This window comes from Schistocerca americana, chromosome 1, assembly GCF_021461395.2.
Source record: "Schistocerca americana isolate TAMUIC-IGC-003095 chromosome 1, iqSchAmer2.1, whole genome shotgun sequence".
Classification (NCBI taxonomy): domain Eukaryota; kingdom Metazoa; phylum Arthropoda; class Insecta; order Orthoptera; family Acrididae; genus Schistocerca; species Schistocerca americana.
The window spans coordinates 1059327766-1059354096 of record NC_060119.1 but is presented as its reverse complement, the minus strand read 5'-3'; the positions used below and the strand labels follow the sequence as shown (position 1 = coordinate 1059354096).

Sequence of the window (26331 nt, the reverse complement as noted above, 5' to 3'; positions counted from 1 at the left end):
AATGTCGAATTGTCCTGTGGAATGCCTGAACGGGTATTTTACGGGGTATCGCAACCTCATCCTAGGTAATGGAACTGCAATCTTGCATCAGCTATCACTGCTACATTGATTTGAAAAGCTACAGGTGCTGTACGTGTCGTAGGGAATGTTTGTAGTAGAATGAAAAATTGAAATGGGATGTATTATGCTAGAGTTGGCGTTGTGCGGTAGTCGGACGGCCTTACGACTATTACTGCTAAATAGTGGCGGCATCGTTTTGAAAGCCTCTGGGGCCTTCAGTCCATCGTAGCTCAGCCAGTTAGCACGAAATATTTGTAAATTATGTATATCAACCTTCCTCTTAAATCACTCTGCCTATTACTGTAAACCAGATCAAAATCCCCACAGTAATGCCTGAGATTTTTGATAGATTACGAATGCAATATAGGTTTGTAATGACACAAAATGTATTTTTGTGTGAAACTAGTTGTACCTGGTGAACTTCGTTCCGCCTCTGAAAATCTTTATATGTTATAGCTGACCTGGCAAACGTTGTTCGGGCTAGTTATGTCGATTCAAAGGGGGATATTCGAGTCGTTGCTTTTGGTACGTTTTCTTCAATTACCTATCTATCGAATAGTGAAAGACTGTCACTGGTAGACACCTGGCGGGAATAACTGATCAAGTGATAATTGATTAGTTATTAAATTACTAAAATCGCTATTAAAAATAGGGGTTGGTGGTAGAAGGGTGAGAATTTAGGGATGCGTGTATTTTGTAATGCTACATCATAAAAAAATAAAAAGTTCTGTCTAAAAAATAAGAAAACAATTTTTGGGGTGGACCACCCCTATCACTTAGGGTTATGAAAAGTAGATTACGACCCATTATCAGACCTACCGAATAACATGTAAAATTTCATCATAATCGATCGAGCCGTTTCGGAGGAATATGGCAACTAACACTGTGACACGAGGATTTTGTATACAGGGTGGTCCATTGATAGTGTCCGGACCAAATATCTCACGAAATAAGCATCAAACGAAAAAACTACAAAGAACGGAACTCGTATAGCTTGAAGGGGAAACCAGATGGCGCTATGGTTGGCCCGCTAGATAGCGCTGTCATAGGTCAAACGGATATCAACTGCGTTTTTTTAAAATAGGAACCCCCATTTTTTATTACATATTCGTGTAGTACGTAAAGAAAAATGAATGTTTTAGTTGGACCACTTTTTTCGCTTTGTGACTGTAACAGTCACAAACGTATAAGTACGTGGTATCACGTAACATTCCGCCAGTGCGGACGGTATTTGTTTCGTGATACATTACCCGTGTTAAAATGGACCGTTTACCAATTGCGGAAAAGGTCGATATCGTGTTGATGTATGGCTATTGTGATCAAAATGCCCAACGGGCGTGTGCTATGTATGCTGCTCGGTATCCTGGACGACATCATCCAAGTGTCCGGACCGTTCGCCGGATAGTTACGTTATTTAAGGAAACAGGAAGAGTTCAGCCATATGTGAAACGTCAACCACGACCTGCAACAAATGATGATGCCCAAGTAGGTGTTTTAGCTGCTGTCGTGGCTAAACCTCACATCAGTAGCAAATTGCGCGAGAATCGGGAATCTCAAAAACGTCGGTGTTGAGAACGCTATATCAACATCGATTGCACCCGTAGCATATTTCTATGCACCAGGAATTGCATGGCGACGACTTTGAACGTCTTGTACAGTTCTGCCACTGGGCACAAGAGAAATTACGGGAGGTGACAGATTTTTTGCATGCGTTCTATTTAGCGACGAAGCGTCATTCACCAACAGCGGTAACGTAAACCGGCAGCCATCGTGGATTTTATGTTTCCCAGTAGTAAACCGGCATAATATGCACTACTGGGCAACGGAAAATCCACGATGGCTGCGACAAGTGGAACATCAGCGACCTTGGTGGGTTAATGTATGGTGCGCCATTATGGGAGGAAGGATAATTGTCCCCCCATTTTATCGATGGCAATCTAGATGGTGCAGTGCATGCTGATTTATTACGTAATGTTCTTCCGATGTTACTACAAGATGTTTCACTGTATGTCAGCGTGGCGATGTACTTCCAACATGATGGATGTCCGGCACATAGCTCGAGTGTGGTTGAAGCGGTACTGAATAGCATATTTCATGACAGGTGGATTGCTCGTCGAAGCACCATACCATGGCCCGCACATACACCGGACATGACGTCCCCGGATTTATTTCTGTGGGGAAAGTTGAAGGATATTTGCTATCGTCATCCACCGACAACGCCTGACAACATGCGTCAGCGCATTGTCAATGCATGTGCAAACATTACGGAAGGCGAACTACGCGCTGTTGAGAGTAATGTCGTTACACGTATTGCCAAATGCATTGAGGTTGTGAGCAATATGTTTGTGACTATTACAGCGCCATCTGTCACAAAGCGTAATAAGTGGTCGAACTAAAACATTCATAATTTTTTACGTACTACACGAATATGTAATAAAAATGGGGGTTCCTATTTAAAAAAACGCAGTTGATATCCGTTTGAACTATGGCAGCGCCATCTAGCGGGTCAACCAAAGCGCCATCTGGTTTCCCCCTTCAAGCTAGACAAGTTTCATTCTTTGTAGTTTTTTCGTTTGATGTTTATTTCGTGAGTATTTGGCCCGGTCACGATCAATGGTTCAAGTGGCTCTGAGCACTATGGGACTCAACTTCTGAGGTCATTAGTCCCCTAGAACTTAGAACTAGTTAAACCTAACTAACCTAAGGACATCACACACATCCATGCCCGAGGCAGGATTCGAACCTGCGACCGCAGACTGCAGACTGCAGCGCCTAGAACCGCACGGCCACTTCGGCCGGGCACGATCAATGGATCACCCAGTATAAGAATAATTACAAATTAACAGTTTTATAGTTTTTTTCTTTGTACTGTGAAATCTTGCTTCGCGCCAAATTTCATGGTTCCTGGTCGACGGAGCGTACTCTACAGGTTTTGTTGAGCGAGTTTGCGAGTATCAAGAAATGGCTGTTTCTTTTGATTGCATCGACTTAGATGCTGAAATTTTTTTACACACCAAGAGACAGGAGACCTTAGTATGTGTCACAAATTTCGATTTGATACCTCTACCCGTTCCTCAGAAAAACGGCCTTAACAGTCGGGTAGACAGACAGACGGGAACAAGTTATCATGTAAGGGGTCCATTTTCACCGACTGAAGTACGGAACACCAAAAATGGAAGGTCTTGAAAAGAGGACTGGATTGCTTTCCAGGACATTGGCCGAAGTTCTTGTAGCTGAAGAGTAGTAGCGTTTTACAGATGTGGAATGACGTACGATAAGGGAAGTGACACATTGTATTGTATTGTATTGTATGTTAACCGCGGACCTAGAAACCCAACGATGACTACCGTAGTCCACTTCACCCCTCCGCCGCCCCACAACGAACCCAGGGTTATTGTGCGGTTCGGCCCCCGGTGGACCCCCCAGGGAACGTCTCACACCAGACGAGTGTAGCCCCAATGTTTGCGTGGTAGAGTAATGGTGGTGTACGCGTACGTGGAGAATTTGTTTGCGCAGCAATCGCCGACATAGTGTAACTAAGGCGGAACAAGGGGAACCAGCCCGCATTCGCCGAGGCAGATGGAAAACCGCCTAAAAACCATCCACAGACTGGCCGGTTCACCGGACCTCGACACAAATTCGTGCCGGGGTCCAGGCGCTCCTTCCCGCCCGGAAAGTCGTGCGTTAGACCGCACGGCCAACCGGGCGGGCAAGTGACACTTAGGTGACACATAGATCTGCGATTCTATGGGACGAGTTGTACGTACCGCAGATGATGTCGAGCGTGCAGAGGGTGACGTAGGGGAAGACGTTGAAGGGCTGGCCGCCCTCCTCGGCGGCGAGGCGGCGCACCAGCAGCGCGCTCTGCTCGGCGAACACGTCCACGAAGTCGTCCAGGATGCGGAAGTGGAAGGCCGGCGTCAGCAGCTTGCGCCGCTCGTGCCACTTGCTGCCTGAGGGAGCACGCCATCTCATCCCTCTCTTATCTAACTATGCTTCTGTGCCTACTGTCGTAGCTGCGTGGTTTCTCTGTCTGAAGCTAAGCAGTCATCCAGTAAGGGTTGCTTTCAGTAATGCAGTGCTGTTGTGGGCTCCTACACTCATGCTCATAAGGATAATTTCAGAATGTCGTGCCACACAACGTGCCACTACACAAAACAGGCGCTAATAGCATAGGCACATAGGGAACATACACGACTTAGATCTGTAAGTCCACGGTATTGGTGATAAGTTGAGAAAACTCTCCCGAAACACATGTGCTACAAAACGCCACTATTTCCTGCGCATGTACTCCGACATCAGTGTGGGATATGATCACCATGCACACGTACATAGGGCGCACAACGGTTTGGCATACTCTGGATCAGGTGGTCGAGGAGCTGCTGGGGTATAGCCACCCATTCTTGCACCAGTGCCTGTCGGAGCTCCTGAAGTGTCCTAGGGGTTTGAAGACGTGCAGCGATACGTCGACCGAGTGCATCCCAGACGTGCTTGATAGCGTTTATGTCTGCAGAACAGGCTGGCCACTCCATTCGTCTGATATCTTCTGTTTCAAGGTACTCCTCTACGATGGCAGCTCGATGGGGCCGTGCGTTATCATCCATCAGGAGGAAGGTGGGATCCACTAAACCCCTGAATAGGCGGACACACTGGTGTTAAATGACGTTCTGATACACCTGACCTCTGTACATGGGTGTACGTGCACCAATCATAATCAAACCCCACACCATCAAACCACGACCTCCATACAGGTCCCTTTCAAGGACATTAAGGGGTTGGTATCTGGTTCCTGGTTCACGCCATACGAAAACCCGGCGAGAATCACTGTTCAGACTATATCTGGAATCGTCCGTGAACATAACCTAGGACCACTGTTCCAATGACCATGCACTGTGTTCTTCACACCGCGCTTTACGGGCTCTCCTGTGATCAGGGGTCGGTGGAATGCACCTTGCAGGTTTCCGGGCGAATACACCATGTCTGTTCAGTCGTCTGTAGACTGTGTGTCTGGAGACAACTGTTCCAGTCGTTTGCGGTAAGGTCCCGAGCAAGGCTACCTGCTACACTACGTGGCCGTCTGCGGGCACTGAAGTGAGATATCGGTCTTCTCGTGGTGCTGTACACTGTCGACATCCCATACTGTAGCGCCTGGACACGTTTCCTGTCTGCTAGAATCGTTGCCATAATCTTGAGATCACACATTGTGACAAACGACGGCCCGTGCTACGGCCTGCTGTGTTTGACCAGCCTCCAGTCGCCCTAGTATTCTACCCCTCATAACGTCATCAATATGTGTTCTTTGAGCCATTTTCAACTCACAGTCACCATTAGTACGTCTGAAAACGTCTGCACACTTACTCGCTGCACCGTACTCTGACATGCACCAACACACCTCTGCGTATGTGGACCGCTGATAGCGCCACCGTGCGACGACCGCAGTTCAAATGGAGCGCATGGTCACACCCCGAGGTTATTTAAACCCGCAAACCGCCCACCAGAGCGTTGTTTCACCATGTATCAACATTATCCTTAATTTATGGCCATGAGTGTAGAAACCCAGCCAGCGATATGGGACTCTATCTTGTAATATTCAACACAGAGCTTGAAAGCTGACTGTTACTTCCCCACTTCGATATTTCAGTTCGCTACTTTTAATGGCTCTGAGCACTATGGGACTCAATTGCTGAGGTCATTAGTCCCCTAGAACTTAGAACTAGTTAAACCTAACTAACCTAAGGACATCACAAACATCCATGCCCGAGGCAGGATTCGAACCTGCGACCGTAGCGGTCTTGCGGTTCCAGACTGCAGCGCCTTTAACCGCACGGCCACTTCGGCCGGCTACTTCTAATGTTTCGGTTAATGTACACGATGATCATTACAGACACGCTGCACGTATGCTCTTCTGAATGTAGAATTGGTTACAAACAGTTTGATTAGGTTTGGATTATCTGTGTCACTCTGCAGTCAGATCGCATCCTTAAATTTGTCTCATGGGTCAGAATTTTGAATATGACAGGGCATAATCTTCAAACAGTGCTGTTTCGGATTGACTTCCACAGGCAGTCCAAATTTAAAACTCAGCAGTTACATTACGAACTCTCAATCAGTTATTAAGAGTGTGCGAAAGAACGTTCTAGTGATCCAAGAAAAAAACTTATTGCTGGACCCGATGATAAGGAGGTCACAGAAATGCCCTCCAATTTACGGACCATCGACCTTAATTTGTCCCTAGGCAGATATCGTTTCACACAGAGAGCTGTAAAAAAGTAAAAGAGGTTAGAATATAGTGTTCCGACTTTGGTGGGTCATTAGAGAGCTCTTGCACAGGTGGACAGTGGTGAGATAATAACGTCTTGGCCTTTAAGAAACCAAACCTTTCTTCACCTGAAATGGTTTAGGGAACCGACAGTAAACTGAAATTAGTATCGTGAGACGGGAATTTGAATCTCCTCCTGCCAAATATTACTGTCTTGTCTTAATCAATGCTCCATATCGCTCGTTAATTTCCATTTATTTTGGGATAAGTGAAGTGAAGCTGTCCAACAACTGTTACTCAAGCAATATTTAGGATATTCAGCCCACTTGTCAATTGTGTGATTATCGCCAAAACATGTTTTGGGGCAACATTATCTCATTTTCATGTGCTAAAAACAAGGAAACCGGATAAAACAATCCTTGTTATACCGACAGACTTATAAGGGTAGCATACTTTATGAGATACAATCTACCTTAAAAATTTTTTATAGCGTTAGGCCTCGTCACAACTTAAAAACAAGCTACACATGTGTATAGTCAGCTCAAATCTGCCAGCCGGTGTGGCCGAGCGGTTCTAGGCGCTTCAGCCTGGAACCGCGCGACCGCTGCGGTCGCAGGTTCGAATCCTGCCTCGGGCATGGATGTGTGTGATGTCCTTAGGTTAGTTAGGTTTAAGTAGTTCAAAGTTCTAGGGGACTGATGACCTCAGATGTTAAGTCCCATAGTGCTCAGAGCCATTTGAACCATTTTCAGCTCAAACCGTAAAACATGAAACATGGCAAGCTGGTGCGTCCATATTCCCAAGACAAACTTGCAAACTGAAAACCGCTGCCATCACTTATCAACGATGATATTTATTTAAAGGCTAATGCTCAGACCAACGATATACTACTATCATAAAATCTTTGAGAAATACGTGTCTGGTCCTAGCCCATTCTAACTTAACACTACCTTTACGCTGCAGTCTGAAAGGAAATAGCATGCGAAAATCATGTCACTGAGTAAAGTGTGTTGCTGACTGCTTTCAAGGAGGATATCGCTAAAGTGTGCCAGAAATGCCCTTTAGACACTTCTGTCCAGTCCTCTCATTTAAAACCCCGACGCACTCCTCTTTCAAGGCACAATAAATCTCTATCTCTACTAAATTTGATAGCAACCACCTTTTTTCTTCAACGTGTAACAGCTTCATGCTTTCCCTCAACAAACGCTGCTACAGGTGACGGGCCTTTCTCTAAATTATTATGCTCTTTAAATCTAACTTTAAAATTCCGTCCCGTCTGCCCCACATATCTTGCCTCAACATCCTGACAATTTGTTTTGTATTGTATGTTAACCGTGGGCCTAGAAACGACGGAGAGGCTCCGGCACCGCCGCAGCCGCAGTGGTCCACAACCCCACGACGACTACCGTAGTCCACTTCACCCCTCCGCCGCCCCACACCGAACCCGGGGTTATTGTGCCGTTCGGCCCACGGTGGCCCCCGCAGGGAACGTCGCACACCAGACGAGTGTAACCCCTATGTTTGCGTGGTAGAGTAATGGTGGTGTACGCGTACGTGGAGAACTTGTTTGCGCAGCAATCGCCGACATAGTGTAGCTGAGGCGGAATAAGGGTAATCAGCCCGCATTTGCCGAGGCAGACGGAAAACCGACTAAAAACCATCCACAGACTTGCCGGCTCATCGCATATCGACACAAGTCCGCCGGATGGACTCGTGTCGGGTACCAGGCGCTCCTTCCCGCTCCGGAAAGCCGTGCTTAGACCGCACGGCTAACCGGACGGGCTCCTGACACTTTTCGTCATAAACTCCCGATTTGCTCATCCAGTTCTCATCAGTGTCGATCTAATGCCTCACCATCTGTCCTAATTTGTAGTCCGTCTTGAAAACAATTCTAATCCCTTTGTTGTTAAAAAAAACCTCGCAAATTTATGTGAGATGGTCCCCCATTACGGTATGACTCTTCTGAATTTTTATCATTTTGCTGGCTACCATGCCTAACTGCTACATCCAGTCGATTTATCAAACCCGAGTTAAAATCATATTCTATCGCTATTTGTGTAAGGGTTTTCATTTCCTCATTCTTGTTTTCCGGACTTAGAGGTATGGAATTAGCCATGTGCACCGTATTTTTGAAAAATGCTAATTTATGTTTATGGGGTGGCATGAGGACTTATCAATAACCGCCCAAATGATAGGCTGACAAGGCACTTTTGCAGCTTGTTTTTAAATTGTGACAAGGTCTAATGGCATAAAAAATTGTTTGAGGTAGGTTATAACTTAGCAAGTACGTAACCATTGTATGTGTGGTATCACCGTTAGATACCACACTTGTTAGGGGTTGCAGTTATCGACCGCGGTCCGTATTAGTATCGTTGGACCCGCGAGTCGCGACCAGCGCCGCTCCGCGTCTTGTATCAAGTTTCTAGCGAGCTCTATTCAACTCTTGCTCGGGACGTCAAGTAGTTAAGTAGCATAGCCTTCAGCTGATAGGAAGCAACCTCTAACAAGGCGCTTAGTAACGTATGGCCTAAGTGAGACCTCAATAGCTGTCTGCTTATAATTATATGTATACAGCCAAGAAGAATCCTGTACAACCAGTTAAATACAATATATATTATTTTTTACCAACGACTCCTAATTATTTTAGTCGTTGCAGATCCAGACCATGCAGCCAGCACCTTATCGACGTTACTGAAAAACCTGCTGTCACTTATATGTTTCTATTTAGCATTGGCAACCATCAACATTGGCAACGACTCGTTGGTCGTCATCATAACAATATGTCCGTTGGTATAACGAGGATTGTTTTATCTGGTTTGCTTGTCTTTGCACTTGAAAATGGGATAATGTTGTCCCAAAACAGGTTGAGGCAATAATCACACAGTTGACAACTGGGATGAATATCCTCAATATTGCTCAATTTATTTTGCAGCAGTTACAAAATTTCAGTTAATTACTGTTGTAAACGTAATTCACACATTTATCAGAAATGAGCTTGCATCCAATTCCAGAAAGTCAGAAAAACATAAGCTTAGCATTCAAAGTATTCCAGAAGGAACTTTTACTCTGCAGCAGAGTGTGCGCTGATCTGAAACCCCCTGGCACGTTCAAAATCTATACAACATGATCAAATGGTTGAAATGGCTCTGAGCACTATGGGACTCGACTGCTGAGATCATAAGTCTCCTAGAACTTAGAACTACTTAAACCTAACTAACCTAAGGACATCACACATATCCATGCCCGAGGCAGGATTCGAACCTGCGACCGCAGCGGTCGCGCGGTTCCAGACTGGAGCGCCTAGAACCGCTCGGCCACTCCGGCCGGCACAACATGATCGCTGGATATCCGGTTCATTTTAAATGTTTTTGTCGTCAAAGTGATGTGTGTTTCAGCTCTTGGTGAATTCAGACTCTACAACTACATTAATACCAGCTTATTGAATACCAAGAAACACATGGGAATATATATGAAAGTGAGTAAGTAATGCTCTTATTAAAGCTGCCTGATCCCATAATATGTTTTAAACGCTGCAGTTATTTACTAGGAATGGTCTGTTCCTAAATGGTGTGTAATAGTTTCTCTAACCCTTGACGTACCTATAGTCGACACAGCGTAAGAAGAAAACTCACAGCTCACAGTACTGTTGTCAACTTTCAACTGTTAAGCGATTACGACTGCAGGCAAAGACAGTACCCGTCTACAGAGCTGTGACCATACTGAGGCGTTGCTATAGACGCGTTTACAAAATCGCGTTATGTGATTGGTTGATACAGGCGTTTGGAACTGCCACTCCTAGTCCACTGCAACTGTCAGCGAACTTACGCCGACTCAACTGTAACTGCTTATAGGGGAATCCAAAATTTCACATGGTCTTCGAACCATGGTGCAGCTTGCGTTTCTCACATACACAAACAATTAGCTGAGCGGAAAGAAATGATTAGTGAGAAACATTCTAGAACTCTTCGATCAAGAATTTAAGAGTTACCCATGTAACGACCGAGCTATGTTTTTAGAGGTATTTGATAACTTACAACCAATGACCATTAGTTCTAAACTAATCCAACAAAATCTCCAGTTTGTGTGAATGTGTGATTGAGAGAAGACATCAGGATCGCTAGAGCAGAACTTACCCCCGCTGGTGAGCAGACCAGTTCCGAGCCAAGGCTGCAGGTACACGTAGTCTCCGCTCTTCTCGATGTGCTTGTTGCTGTTCAGGATGGGCTGCCAACACGAAAGACACTCATGTTTCTCTGTCAGCTGTTACTGGAGCAACTGTGCTCACAATAAGTTCTCTGCAAACAGCACGTTTTTTTCTTTTGCACCAGACTGTCCATCTGTTATTGACCTCTAAGTTCAGTAAACCAATTTTGAGATTAATTATGGATAGAATGGCTCCAGGGCTTCCAGCACAAATACGTGCAGCCGCCATAGTCGGCGCTGCTGTAGCCGAAAAATCCAAGAAGGTGAAGAAATTTGTGCTAAGGTCTTATGGGACCAAACTGCAGAAGTCATCGGTTCCTAAGCCTACACACTACTTAATGTAACTTACACTATGGACAACACACACACCCATGCCCGAGAGAGGACTCGAACCTCCGACGGAGGGAGCCACACGGACCGTGACAAGGTGCCTGAGACGGAGCGGCTATCCCGCGCGGCTGAAGGCGTGGGTGACACTGAAAAATGCAAATTGGAAATGCCAGAAAATTAAAAAAAAAACGGAAGATGGCAGAGACAGCTCACAAGGGGAAGGCCTGAGACGCGGCCAACCGATTCGGCTCGAATTTGGCAGGTCGCTTGTGTACAACCTATAACGCAGGCGTCTTAAGATACTTTGGAGGAGGAATTCGCAGCACTTCTACTCGGAATTGTTTTCACGTGACAAGGCTTAAAAGCTTAATTCTTTACTAATTCATGGCGTTTAGGAAATTAGTTTGCCTACCTTATTACTATTATAATTCCGTGTTGAGTTGTGTACCTTATTAACCCTCCTATCACCACGAATTCTGATACAAAAAACATAAAAAAAAATGAAAACCATACTGCTCTCGGCCTCTCGGCGAAAAGCGTTTACCATGTGGGTACATAAGCGGCAGTTGTAAAAGTTTCTTTCCTCGATTTCTGGAAAAGTATGCGTTTGTGGACCCCGTACCTGATAATGAAAAATACTCTTCTTACAATTATCTATCGATCCCACCAATTTTGAGTTGATTGCTCAACATAAACATTAGGGGTGATTTTCTCAAAAACGGGAGGGTGTTGAGCCAAAATATCTTAGAGTCCTTCGTTTTAGGTTGTACACAAGCGACCTGCCAAATCTGAGCCGAATCGGTTAGCCGTGTCTGAGGCCTTTCCCTTGTCAGTTGTGCTAAGTTTAAAATAGCGGGAAACTTAAAAAAAATCAATGATGGCGGAACTAAAGCAGCCGTGCTTTGTAACCCCTCTGATATTAGAATAAAGGATGGTGCCATGTTCTACAGTAAATGAAACATATGCATTACGTGCCATGTTCAAACGTATACAGACAGTTTGTAACGTTTATCAAAATATCTAATCTGTACCAAGTTACCTAAATTTTGACTCATGTTTAAAAATATGGAGATCGTTTACGTCAGAGGAATTAAAAATCACAACTTGGCTAGTTCCCCCATCCTGCATATTTTCTTTCTATTTCCCGCCATTTTAAACTTAGCAAAACGAGTTACTTTCACCATCTTTCATTTTTTGAAATTCCTACAACCACCATCTTACACTTTTTAAATTTCTCACCATTGCCATTTTGGATTTTTCAGCGACTACAGCTCCGAATAGCGGCGGTTGTTTGGATTGTGTGCTGGAAGCCCTCAGCTGTTATGGGCACTATTAAGTGTCTTCAACTAATTTAATTTCTATTTATTTCGAAAGTAGACTTTCACACTCTCGAGAAACTGAATATATGGCACCTTCCTGACACCTACCTTGTAGTAGACAGCATCACTTTTGTCCCGGTTGTCAAGGCAAACTTCACGGTATGTAAGCACTTTGATCTACGATTACTTATCTGGTGCACACGACTTACAGAGTTTGGTTGGCTGTTGATCCATGATGCATACATCTTGTTCACTGGCAAAGCATGTATGGCCATATGATTAAGGTAATGCGACGTGCTGGGCAATGCATGCACCCTCAGTGCTTACGGGATCTTCCTTAAATTATTCTGCAACATTTCGGTATCTATTGGGAGAAAGATGAGGTGAGGGTGCATCGGAGAATCATGTCGCTTGTGATATTTGTAAGCGAACAAATGGATGCACATCGGAGTATGGGAACCTGTACTATTAGACGCGTCTGATTTTCCATTTCATATCATGTAAATATTTCAAACACGACAATACTTTCACTACCATCCTAAACCTGTCCTTCTATGGGGATAAGTGTAATATAAGACCTATAAGAAAAAAGAACCAGGTAGTCCCCGATTTCAAAATTAGCGTTGAAGGTCTTAGCATGTAAAATCAGTGTGGGGAAGGCGAATACGTGACTGATGTGTTACGTTCTGGAAATGTGCAGTTCTGTAAAGTGGATCGCACACAAGAGACTAAGAGGCTAGAGCAGTGGTTCCCAACCTGTCTTAGACCATTACCCCTGAGTGCAATCTGACATTAGTACTTGCTCCTCCTCCCCCCCACCCCCCCCCCCCACCCCCCTCCGCCACTTTCCCCACCATCCCACCACCGTCAGCATCAGCAGCTAACTAGACTTAAAAATGAAACAGAATTTTGTTTGAACACATTTATTTTTAAAATGATGAAAGGTGAATAAGATTTAGTTTTTGTGTTTTTTTAAGCCACGAATCAATGAATCAATGGGACAATTGCTTCTACTTACGTCTAACAACCTTTTTTCTATATTTGCGCATCATAAATCGTGCTCCAAATCTATTCAGTTTTTTTCCCACTACCAATGTCAAAAATCTACTTCCGCATTTATAAATCTTGAATGTCACATTTCTTCTCCATGTGTTGTGTTTGGGTAGTATGTGTATGTGTATGTGTATGTGTGACTGTGTGAATGAATGAATGACGAAGCAATTTCCCAGTGCATTCGAATGCTACATGCAGCTCCTTCTCAGATAAGAAAGCTAACTTTACTCAGAGAGGGCAGAACATATATTACAAAACATGCTGCCCCTACCCTATTCCTCTCCTCAGCGGCACTTACTTCACCTACACCCCTATTGAAAATTAACCAAACTAAAATGTGAGCACTATACTGTTTCTAAATCACTCGATTGCTTAACTCTTACTTCTAACTAACATGCTTCCGATTGTTAATGCTTCGTATCTGATCAATCTGATGATAATAATAATAATACTGTAGTAGCCATTAAATAGTTAGTGTCGTAACATGCTGTCAGTTCATTTGTCTGTTTAGAAGCGAGTACTGAAATTTCAGGTCTGTTGCAGGAACTATCTACAACTTGGGAAAAACATTTACGTGAGATATTTAACGTTCGTAACGTATATGTATTAATTTTACCGCCAGCGATGTCTGGATCAAAGCACAAAGTATGTGTGTAGGGGATGGACTACTGACGAACCTCCTCGACATAGTATCACGTATTAAACGTTTTAATGCCGGCAATTGAGAAAAAATAATTATTGAGAACTCGTATAATAAATATTACAGACTTACAAAATTGTGATAATGGTAATGATCTTTTAAAAATAACTTAGTTCAATGATTGAAACGTAGTCAAATACATTTTGTTTTTATCCCTCAGAAAATTTCATTTAACCTCTCAGGGGGTAATTATCCACAAGTTAGGATCCACTGGGCTAGGGCGACCAATTCTATAGTATTGTTCCAGTGGTTGGTGTCTTTATCGTGTAGACATGAGGGCTGACATTGAACGAATTCAGAGACATGCTCCTAGAACCGTAGCAGGTAGGTATAACCCATACGAAATGTGAAGGAAATGCTCGAGGAACTTACTCGTAAATGGAAATACCAAGAAGAAAGACGACGTTGCTCTTGCGAAACTCTGTCGAGTATGTTTAGAGAATCTGATTCGGACTGCTATGCTGTTACCATCGTACGTTTTGCGTAAGGATCACGAGGATAAGATAAGAAAGGTTCGGATGCATACACAAGCATCCAGGTAGTTTTCCTCGCTCAGTAGGCAACTAGCACAGAACATAAAATCAGTAATATTGGTGAGATGTACCCTTAGTTATCCACTGTATAGTGGCTTCCGGAGAAGATATGTAGCTGTACACTGATCAGCCAGAATATTATGACCACCTACCTAATAGCCGGTATATCGACCTTTGGCATGGATAACAGCAGCGACGCATCGTAGTATGGAAGCAATGACGCCGTGGTAGGCCACTGGAGGGAAGGAGTTGGCACCGCATCTGTTCACAACTCACCTAATTCCCATAAAATCCATGAAGGGGGGCGAAGAGCTCTGATGCCACGTTCAGTCACATCCGTGTTCTGATCTGGCGAGCTGGGGGGCCAGTACTTCAACTGGAACTCGCCCTTGTGTTCCTCTAACCACTCCATCATACACCTAGAGTTGTGATATGGCGCATTATCTTGTTGAGAAATGCCGTTGCCGTAGGGAAACATGATCGTCATGAAGGGGTGTACGTGGTCTACAAACAGTGTAAGATACTCCGTGGCTCTCAGGGTGCCTTTCATGAGCTCCACTGGTCCCATGGACACCCACTTGAATATTCCCCAGAGCATAGTGGAGCGGCACTCTGGACTCGCATTCGGGAGGACGACAGTTCAATCCCGCGTCCGGCCGTCCTGATTTGGGTTTTCCGTGATTTCCCCAAATCGCTCCAGGCAAATGCCGAGATAGTTCGTTTGAAAGGGCACAGACAACTTCCTTCCCCGTCCGTCCCTAATCCGAAGAGACCGATGACCTTGCTGTCTGGTCTCCTCCCCCAAAAAACAACAATACAATGGAGCCGACGCCAGCTTGTCTCTGTCCCACAGTGCAGGCGTCAACGAGCTGTTTTCCTGGAAGACGACGGATTCGCGCCTTCCCACCTGCATGATAAAGAATGCATTGCTCTGCGACTGCACCAACGCCCAGTGCCGATGGTCATCTGCGAATTTAAATTGTAGTTGCCGCCGTCGTGGTGTTAGCATTGGCACATGCTTGGGTCGTGCGGAGGCCCATCGTTAGCAGTATTTGGTGCAATGTGTGTTCAGACACACTTGTACTCTGCCCAGCATTAAAGCCTGATGTTAGGTTCGCCACAGTTCGCCTCCTGTCCTGTTTTACCAGTCTGCTCAGCCTACAACGTCCGACATCTGTAATGAGAAGTGGCTGCCTAATCCAATGACGTCTGGACGTGGCTTCACCTTGGTTTTGCCACCTGTTGAGACAATCACTGCTGAACTCCTTGAACACCCGACAAGTCGAGCTGTTTCCAAACTGCTCATGCCAAACCTCCGGGCCAAGACGGTCTGCCCTCGGTCAGACTCAGAAAGATTTCGCACCTTCCCCATTCTATTCATGGAAAGCAGGCTCACTGATATTACATGCACCATGCGAGTGTCTGACTAGCAGTCATTCCTCGCCGTGCGACACTGTTATCGCCTGGTGGTCATAATGTTCTAGCTTATCAGTGTAGATGTAGATGTAGGTAGGTTGTGTGCCCTCGCGTAGGTTTCAGTGTACTAGTGCCAAACATGGATATGTACAAACGTGTGCTGTCACTCATTAATCCAGGTGCTAGGTTCCCATCATTGGAAACTCTTTGCTCTGTGATGGGAAGTGAACGATGGTGGTACGATTGACCATTGGTTGTCGCCCAGCTCTGAAATGGCGAGTGGTTTGCCTCTTTGTGCGCCGTACACTTGCTGTTACAGTCGGCGACTGCCTATGACGACCATTTTCATCAATACTTTATATTGCGTGACAAAATATATTGGCAATTTTTTTCTCAAACAGAGAATCTCAGTGTATATCTTTGTCCTGGTGCCCCAGTGCTCGCAAGACCTCGGACATGAAGTGTCTAACATAACGTGTACACACTTTCTCGTCGCAGTCAAATACGCCGACGGCAGACTCGTGATCTGACAACGTCCCAGTTAAATGAAATGTCGTGTGACGAGGGCCTCCCGTCGGATAGACCGTTCGCCTGGTGCAAGTCTTTCGATTTGACGCCACTTCGGCGACTCCCAGTTAAATGACACATACACACACAATTATTACATTATCCAATTATACTATCTAAAGCCCACCCCTTAAAAACTCTACTCTGTACTTTACATCTCAGGAACAGATAGGTCTCAGGAAAAGTGAATGTCTCTTGGAACGGCATCCTCTTGGGAAATTGTTTCGCTACAAGGTACGTCGGAGTAACTCTGGATCGCTCTCTCACTTTTAGGCAACACTGTTCCAATGTCAGACAGAAAACCAGCACTTGAAATAAAATCTTGAGAAAGTTAAAAGGCACAAAATGGAGAGATAAATATCAAGTTATTAGAACAATTGCATTGGCTCTGTTCTATTTTTCGTCTGAGTATACCATCCCAGTTTCATATCAATCATCTCGTGCCAAATCTGTGATCCCTATTCTAATCGAAGCTTGCAGGCTGATTACAGGGTGTCTCAAAGCTACCCTTGTCGAGAAGATATGATCTTGCTTTGCATCGCGCCTCCAAATATTCGTTGAGAAGTCGCCGCCGTTCGTGAATGACTGAAGGCTGAAAATGCTGACGCTCACCCACTATTTGGCCCTGAAATATCTCAGCCTTCGCTAAAATCAAGAAAAAGCTTCCTTCGAACAGAGGAATCTTTGAAACGACAGACGGTGGAAGACTCCTTACATTGAAATCCTTATAACAGGATGGGATGGAACCGAGAGAACGTATTCCGTCCGGCCACAACGACCAGGGGGTGTTTGGAGGTCCCTTAATAGCTCAAGAACTGGTGTCTGTAATGTCCAGTCGTTCCTCAAACTATGTGGCCTCCAATCGGAGGATAACAAATGTGGATGTGGAGAGGAGCGAACTACGCAACAGCTGTGCCAGTGCCCTCTTTTTTTTCGTTTACCTGTTCATCGCGGGACCTTATGCTTGCAAACGATAATGTTAGGTGTAGCTCCATTTTGTAGAAATGTTACCTGTCTTTCAAATTTGGTCTGTGATATTTCGGAATGTTCCTTGATTACAGTCTCTCCAGTGGAGCAGGCATGATTAATTCAACTGCTCATGAGTGTCTTTAACTAATGTAAAACAAACAATAAGATGTAATTGCTCTAGAAATAATATTATCTCACAATATGGAACTTAATTGAGGCCCTATTTCACATCCGTTCTGCTTACGTAAAAGTGCAAACTTAGAAATACAGCTATTAAATTTTTCTCCTTTTTTACAGATGTAAACATGTCAGAAAGTTATGTTCTGTACGAAAATGGTGTCCAGTAATGGAAAGATTGAAATGTCCATCGCCTCAAAAAGTCCCCAATAAGGTCCTGCAACAATCGTGAAATTAAGTTACTTCTAATTGCACCGTGAAAGGGTACCAGAGCAAAGCGACATCTTGAAATGTCATAAGAGATAGAAGAACGTAACAGGAGCCATAAACTCTGGGGAAACACTTCGGTTTGAAAAAGATGACTTGCTGAAAATTATATTTACAACATTTTTACTGGTATGTGTTTCACTAACAGTTCTTCAGGTAAAATGTTCTGCGGTCACTCTTATTCATCAAATTCGAGCAGATGTTAAACTAAACCATATGGAAAAAATGTTATTGTGTTTCTTCTCGGTTACCCTACAGATGTAATGGCAGCATTCGTTGAATCCAATGGCTTACAGATCATTAGCCAATCACCTAATTGTCGCAACCAATTTCGAGCTGTTCTGTCAAGTATAGAAAGAGCTGCATATAAGTCGGCATTTGATCTGCGAAAGAAAAAGCACCAAAATATTTTCCTTAGAAAATGATTGAGTGAAATCCTAAAACCACTTAATATATACTAGATCACGAAATCCTGGCATGTCCGTCGTACTTGAACGTACTTGCCAACGCTATCAACTCATACTGTATGTTGGTTATAGCAAGTCATTCGGTGTTTCCGCAAGTCCTTTTCTATGCCATGTACTGAGAACATGTGCATGTAGAAGTTTGGCTAATACGACTTGACTGCGATGAACTTTTAAGATTATTGGAGACGTGTTGACACAAACTTTTGAAGGCTGAACCCGCGATAGTTTGATGAGTCTTTCAGGAGCAGTCTGCGACAGATTCCTGAGGGTGGGATCACATGACCCCAAAACTGGTTGTTTTTGTACTGATCACTTGATAAACAATATAGCTGAAAGGAGAATCTTTTTCATACAATCGAAAAACATTTTGCATTATTTTCAGTATAAAGTAATAGAAAATCATAAATCTAAAAGTTGCGATACGTGCGTCTATTGTTGTATATGACTGAACAAAAACAAATGCTTGTTGTCGATTGCCTAGTACAGAATTACGTAATGGTAAATGACAATGTTTTTATCCAACAGCACTAGTCTTGGAATAAAATCAACACAGTTGCTAAAAAACACTTTCCATCAATTTGTGTTAGTTCTTGTTAGATTTATGGAGTCATCGCCAGTCAATAGGAATTGCTCAAACTGTCACAGGTTAAGAAATTGTCTCACTTGTGCTTGCTTGAGTCCTTTACATCCACTTAATGTCGCCGGTGTAGACAGGTAACTTCCCTTGTGACGTCTCCCAGTATCATAATAAAATGTTATATGACATGATGTTGCACCAAAGATAATAGTGCTGTTGCATTTCATTTATCATGTTCTGATCAGAAATAAAGTTTTTGTAGCATAAAAAATTGCAGTTGTTAGGAAGCAGAATATTATAAACGAAACAGGTCAGTACTGTGTTATTGTCCTTCACCTTCTATCAACTCAATTGCTAAAGTAGACTTTTCTTTAAACAATTTGTATTAGTTTTTATTAGAATTATGGAGCCATCACCAAATGATGAAAAATATTCATATATTCTCTTTTGGAGCATACTACCATGAAAATATGGCCCCTTGCTGGCAAATGAAAGATCACATTTTTCAAAAATTAATTTTGGTTTTATAAACAATATCGTGTTTTCGGCAGAAGCGCTTCTTGTTCGTCTCATCAGTGATTGCTTGCGTCCTCTGAATCAACTCAGTATAGACGGTGCACATAAAAGATTTCCTTCATGAGGTCTTCCAGGATGAAAAGGAAGTGTTACATCGGATGACATTACAGAAAATCTTACAGTGATGTTGCATGTGGTTTGTCATCTCCCATCCAGGAATATCTATGTCCTGACACAAGCATTTGGTACTTGCTGGGAAGCAGAATGTCACCAATGAAACACACGAGTCTTGTGTTATTGTCCTCCACCGTCCGCCACACGGATCCAGCACCACAGTCAGTGTTGGAGTGTTCTCCACCCACACCTCCACCCACACCTGTTCACACGCGACACAACACCTCCACCTGGCTGGCAGCTTCTAACCTCGACCACCTCTGGCTGGAACAGCTGGACATATGGCCGCGATCCGTGCCACGCCTTGTTCACTCCAGACTTCTGGCCCCACATCCTCGTCGTGCCCGTCAGGCGGGCGAAGAGTTCTGCAGACAGACAGATGTTCCATCCGTCAACAAATGGACGCTGCTAACACCCACGCAGCAAGTTTCTCAGAGCGATGACCAAGGGTTAGGCGGGACATGGCTTCACGGGAAGCGAGCAAATAGCCAGTTGTGTCAATACGTTGCAATGCTGTCACTAGTAATAGTTGGGTTCGTACGTATCTTACGACCGAAATGTGGCATAATTACCTTCCATTCTCAACAAATAGAACTCTGATCTGTTATACGATCAATCAAAAGCATCTGTTCTAGATGCTTGAGTACTTTCACGAATTGGTACATCTGGTTGCTCATTGTATTAGAAGTTAATGGCGGTTATAATACCTAATATTTGGGTGTATGAGAGGGAGGTCTTTAGCTCATTTATTAAAATCTTACGAGAAATGTGTAGTTAAAAACAATAAAAATCAAAAGTTCGTAAAGATTAAAATATGTTTTTCTAAAAGCTAAATACAGCGATTCAAAAGGTTGTGCACAAATTGAAGTAGCTGACAGAGGAATCGAAATATAACAACTTTGGAATAGGAACCTATGGTCTTGGAAGCAATTCTGAGCCAGTGGAGGCTATGGAATGTCAGAAACAGCTAGTCAGTCAATGGGTAGTAAGTTCAACGAAGATAATGTACTTAACAATGTCGTACATTACAGTAGATGTTCAAAAAGGCGACCACCATACTCAAGACAGGCAAAACAACTCTGGAGAAAATTCTGGTGCACGCCAGACATCGCACGAGGCTTGTCAGAAGCTGCAAGTATCCTGGTGAGAAACTTTCTTCGGAGGGAACTGGTGTTACGATCACGAAGCCTTGACGTGTTGTCACAAAACATAGACAAATAAATTAAAAATAAATAAATAGGTAAACCAAGATTCATCACGCTATGATAGCGAGGTGGCAATGCAATTGGATCTTCCCTTTCGATCCAACGCCTACGGTACACAGAAGCAGTACATTAATTTTGTTGAACTTTGCTTTGATTAACCCTATCATTACTGACATTTCAATGATTTGTAATGTCTCAGGGTTAATTCCAAGGCCATAATTTCTTATTCCAAAGGTGGTGTATTTCTACTCCTCTATCAGCTCCACCAATTTGTGCACAACCTTTTGAATTACTCTGGATATGTTCTCTCTCTCTTTTTCTCCTTTCGCAAACACACACACACACACACACATATATATATATATATATATATATATATATATATATATATATATATATATATATATATATACACAGGGTGAGTCACCTAACGTTACCGCTGGATGTATTTCGTAAACCACATCAAATACTGACGAATCGATTCCACAGACCGAACGTGAGGAGAGGGGCTAGTGTAATTGGTTAATACAAACCATAAAAAAATTCACGGAAGTATGTTTTTTAACACAAACCTACGTTTTTTAAAATGGAAGCCCGTTAGTTTTGTTAGCACATCTGAACATATAAACAAATACGTAATCAGTGCCGTTTGTTGCATTGTAAAATGTTAATTACATCTGGAGATATTGTAACCTAAAGTTGACGCTTGAGTACCACTCCTCCGCTGTTCGATCGTGTGTATCGGAGAGCACCGAATTACGTAGGGATCCAAAGGGAACGGTGATGAACCTTAGGTACAGAAGAGACTGGAACAGCACATTACGTCCACATGCAAACACCTTTTTATTGGTCTTTTTCACTGACGCACATGTACGTTACCATGAGGGGTGAGGTACACGTACACACGTGGTTTCCGTTTTCAATTACGGAGTGGAATAGAGTGTGTCCCGGCATGTCAGGCCAATAGATATTCAATGTGGTGGCCATCATTTGCTGCACACAATTGCAATCTCTGGCGTAATGAATGTCGTACACGCCGCAGTACATCTGGTGTAATGTCGCCGCAGGCTGCCACAATACGTTGTTTCATATCCTCTGGGGTTGTAGGCACATCACGGTACACATTCTCCTTTAACGTACCTCACAGAAACAAGTCCAGAGGTGTAAGATCAGGAGAACGGGCTGGCCAAATTATGCGTCCTCCACGTCCTATGAAACGCCCGTCGAACGTGTACCTCACCCCTCATGGTAATGTACAAGTGCGTCAGTGAAAAAGACCAATAAAAAGGTGTTAGCATGTGGACGTAATGTGCTGTTCCAGTCTCTTCTGTACCTAAGGTCCATCGCCGTTCCCTTTGGATCCCTACGTAATTCGGTGCTCTCCGATACACACGATCGAACAACGGAGGAGTGGTACTAAAGCGCCAAGTTTAGGTTACAATATCTCCAGATGTAATTAACATTTTACAGTGCAACAAACGGCACTGATTACGTATTTGTTTATATGTTCAGATGTGCTAACAAAACTAACGGGCTTCCATTTTAAAAAACGTAGGTTTGTGTTAAAAAACATACTTCCGTGCATTTTTTTATGGTTTGTATTAACCAGTTACACTAGCCCCTCTCCTCACGTTCGGTCTGTGGAATCGATTCGTCAGTATTTGATGTGGTTTACGGAATACATCCAGCGATAATGTTAGGTGACTCACCCCGTATATATATACATAAGTTTTAAAAACTGTGATATAAGGGAGATGTTCTGCAAAGAACGATCGATAATAATACAGCAGAAAATATATCTAATCAATCATTGGCCTTAAAATGAATAAAACTAAAGTTTATTGCCCCGTACTGACCGCCATTCTTCCCTCAGCTATATGGTTCTTTGACTCAACAGCGAGGTGACAGCCCTCGGAGGAGTGGACTAATTGTGATCCCTGAAGAGTTGTTTGGCTGCTACTTCTGCTTGGCCGTTTCACAAGATTCCCATGTACCCTGATACCTAACCGCTGCTATTAAAATGGGAGAAGTGTGTAATGTGTTTCTTCTGAAAATTTCTCTGCTGATCACTTACAGAGCACTAATGGAACTGGTAGAGAGTACTGATTTCTTATTATTATGACACTTCATTTGTTTTCGTGCCTTGCAGATTCGAGCGGATGATTTTTTTTTGGAAAGCGAATCCTAAGAACATTGCCAGGAAAAATGACTGAGCTGCCACTGTAAGCCCCCTTGCCTAGCATCGTTGGCATCTACCACCTTGAAATCTTGGTGCTTTGTGAAATAAAGGGAAAGTAAGACATAAATATTGATTGTAGGCAGCAAACACTGTTTTTAAAATCTATCAAATCAAAAAGTAATTCTGAGCTATTAAGAAGACGCTAATCTGCTCCAACCTCGGCATGAAACACTAATATCAGCCACACCCGTTTTTAAAGACAATACGTCGCAAGAATGTCAAAAACTCTCATTGCTCGCTAACGACTGGTTTGTGATCAATGGTATGGTATGCAGGGGACGAAATTTTAAAGACTTGCTACACCATGAGGAATCACCGCCGAGTACTACTTGGTGGTTCAGGAGCCTCAGCACAGAGGCTGGTCCTAATAGCCACAATGGTCAGCCTAATTCCCACAAAAATCACCACGTGTAACATTATAAGTATTATTTTCTAGCGCAACGACAGATTACGCTTCCACAGCCAAACAGAGATCGCAAGAAGCCTGCATACATCTGTGAACTAAGCGTGACTAATACATTTCAAGATAATTCCCAATGTAGCTGCTAAATAATTAAATAAAGTTTCACTTTAATATACATTGTCTAGGCATAGCGCACTAACTCTTATGACCGGATGAACCTACAATCGCCTGATATAACTGTGGTTTGTTTTATTGCTCTAGGAGATGATGGAGTGGAATTGCTACGTATGAAATATGAGTTCACTTTATTACAAGATTGATAAAAAGATTTATTTACCTTTATGTAATCCATTGCCACAGAAACATGCCGAATATTTACAACCGTCTTTGAATATTAAAGCATCACTTGATGTACACATTTATTAACTCTTCTCTTGAAGTACAGAGTTCAGAATGACTTAACTGTAAGACGTAAGGAACGCATGCCTCCTGAGTAGACGATGTTGTCTGCTTGATCGGAGGTCACGAACTCGGCTGAGTGTTCCTGTGCTCGGCTGTATATTATCCTCTGTGCGGCGGCGCTGCGGAGCTAGGAGAGAGTGTGTGGCTCCGACAGCACCTCCCATTCGTTGTGGCAGTATGCAGTGAGACATCGTTATATTCCGTGGTATTGAGACGAGTTGCCGAGTTTGCTAAGGCACCACAATATTTAGACGATACCACACTAACAGTTACTCCAGATCACCAAAAACCACGTGCATTAATGACACTGAACGCCCATTCCAGAGATACTGAAATTGATCTTAAACATTTTCGTAGACTAGACAAAGGCTGTGAAATGGACTCATATGAAGAACACCAAATTTTCATAAATGGCAGAAAATGTGGAAATAAGTTGATGAATGACAAGCTAGACAGCAGTAATCCAGAAACATTATAAACACGTAAGTCCTGGATCTTTCCTTAAGAATGTGTTCAACTATGTAATATTTTCTGTGATTATTGGAATAAAAACAATCATTTTGTGGTCACATTCTTTTAGTGTAAGTAAACTTCATTAATTATATAATCTTTCCCATGGTTCCTGTGAGGACAACTTTCGTTTAGTGTTAATAGCTGTCTTAGAGTAATTTAAGTGTAATAATATTACTGTTCAACTTAAATATCTTACCTGTACAGTTGTCTTTAACTCCAGTTTAAACATAGAAATGTAGCAATGTACTGATGTCAATGTTTTTGTTTAATCATATACATTGCAGAAATTGGAATATATGTTCAACTCACACTAAAACGTTTAAACAAAATAGTTTAATTAATAGATGTCACCTGAAAAAGGCAGCGTGCTGCCGAAACGAATCGTACCGAAATAAATATTGCTATTATCCGTATGTGAGGCAACGAATTGCGTTGTTCGTAAAATTTAAAATACGTCAAGTTGAAAACAAAAAGTAAACTGTTTTTCCGCCAGTTTTAAACTGTTTTTCTGCCAGTTTCGATAGTAAAAGAGGGACAGAAACAGTCGCCTTATCATCCCCATGCGTAATCATTCATGTCGTCATAAATGATGGCTATGTATAGAATTATTATATACGTATAGGGATATTACGGTGGTGTAGCAAAATAAAGTGATTTATTTTAGCAAAAGTCAGTATCTTCAAACTGAGTTGTTTTAACCACTTGAAAACATTCAAAGGTTTTTGGGCCGTGATTTCAGATCCCAAAGATGTGGCAACGAGGTAGTTTAAAATCAGATGTGCGACCCAGAAACCTCGCCGCCACATTAGAATTTAAGAATTTAGAACAGTTTGCCTCATCCTCAGTTCAGGAAAAAAAGGAGTAGCAAATAGAGACACAGATGTTTTAGTTGAGAACTTGAAACGTTTCTTCTTTGCTCATTCTTCCAGGCCCATAATTTTAGTTGCAAATGACGGACAGTTGTTGCGAAGATGGAGTCAGAACACAAAAAAGCAGTCTCTTGTTCAATCGCTGACTATTTATTTAAATTTGCAGGGGCAAAGGGAAAAAATCATATAATAATGTCCTCGGAAGCTCAATTCAAGCAGTTTCCCGAGGATATTACACTTTCAAATAGTAAAGTAAGCCATCTAAATGTCAAAATAATATGTCTTGCCACAGATCTTATGATCCCTCACGTTAATAATGGTCAGCTTCCCGAAGACATCAGGTTAAAGTGCTGTAACACCTCTTTAAATTTTGACAGTAGCCTCAATTTGGTGAGGAAGAGAGTCTAAAAGTATCTTCAGTTGTGACGTCTCCAGCCGATGCTATATATCGATGACTAGATCCCGTATAGCTACCAAGATGTGGTGACGTCGATTGCTACGTTACACCCAATATTACAATTTTATATGGGATTAAGATCATTAAGATCGGGTTATTTAGTGGGCCAGTCGAGGTACGATAGGGTGTCTGAGTGTTCGTGAAACCTATGAACACGACTTTTGTCACTAGGAAGACAGGAGTGCCCACAAAATACCCATCATGATGTAGAGGAAAGATTCGTGTTCATGATAGGCCGGATGCGTGGGATTACGTCACGGTTCACAAACACCCTAAAAGCATCACAGAACCACCATCGCCTGTACTACACCCTCCACACATTGAGTATTAACTGCCTCATTAGGTCGTCCATGCACTCGATGACTTGCATCATTTGAAAAGAAGTTTAATCGCCACTCGTCGGATCACAATGCACGCCCAAGTCAGCTATTGTCCAGATTCTGAGTTGTCTGGTCCACTGAACACGTGCAAATTTGCACATTTATTTGCCGCTGTGAACAATGGTCTTTAGCCACTTTTTCTTTTTTAGTCATCAGTCTTCTGACTGGTTTGACGCGGTCCCGCCACGAATACCTCTCCTGTGTCATCTCAGAGTG

At 43.1% G+C, this 26331-nt stretch overlaps 1 protein-coding gene across 1 annotated transcript in view; it reads right to left on the bottom strand.

The window, feature by feature from the left end:
- LOC124596297 (cytochrome P450 4c3) overlaps window positions 1-26331 on the bottom strand; it is a 293573-nt gene that overhangs the window by 229127 nt on the left and 38115 nt on the right. Inside the window, exons 2-4 of the mRNA XM_047135397.1 lie at window positions 19837-19952; window positions 10453-10543; window positions 3828-4013 (exon numbers count right to left, since the gene is read on the bottom strand). Of these exons, the coding sequence (XP_046991353.1) occupies window positions 3828-4013; window positions 10453-10543; window positions 19837-19952 (393 nt within the window). The remainder of the gene's footprint in view (window positions 1-3827; window positions 4014-10452; window positions 10544-19836; window positions 19953-26331) is intronic.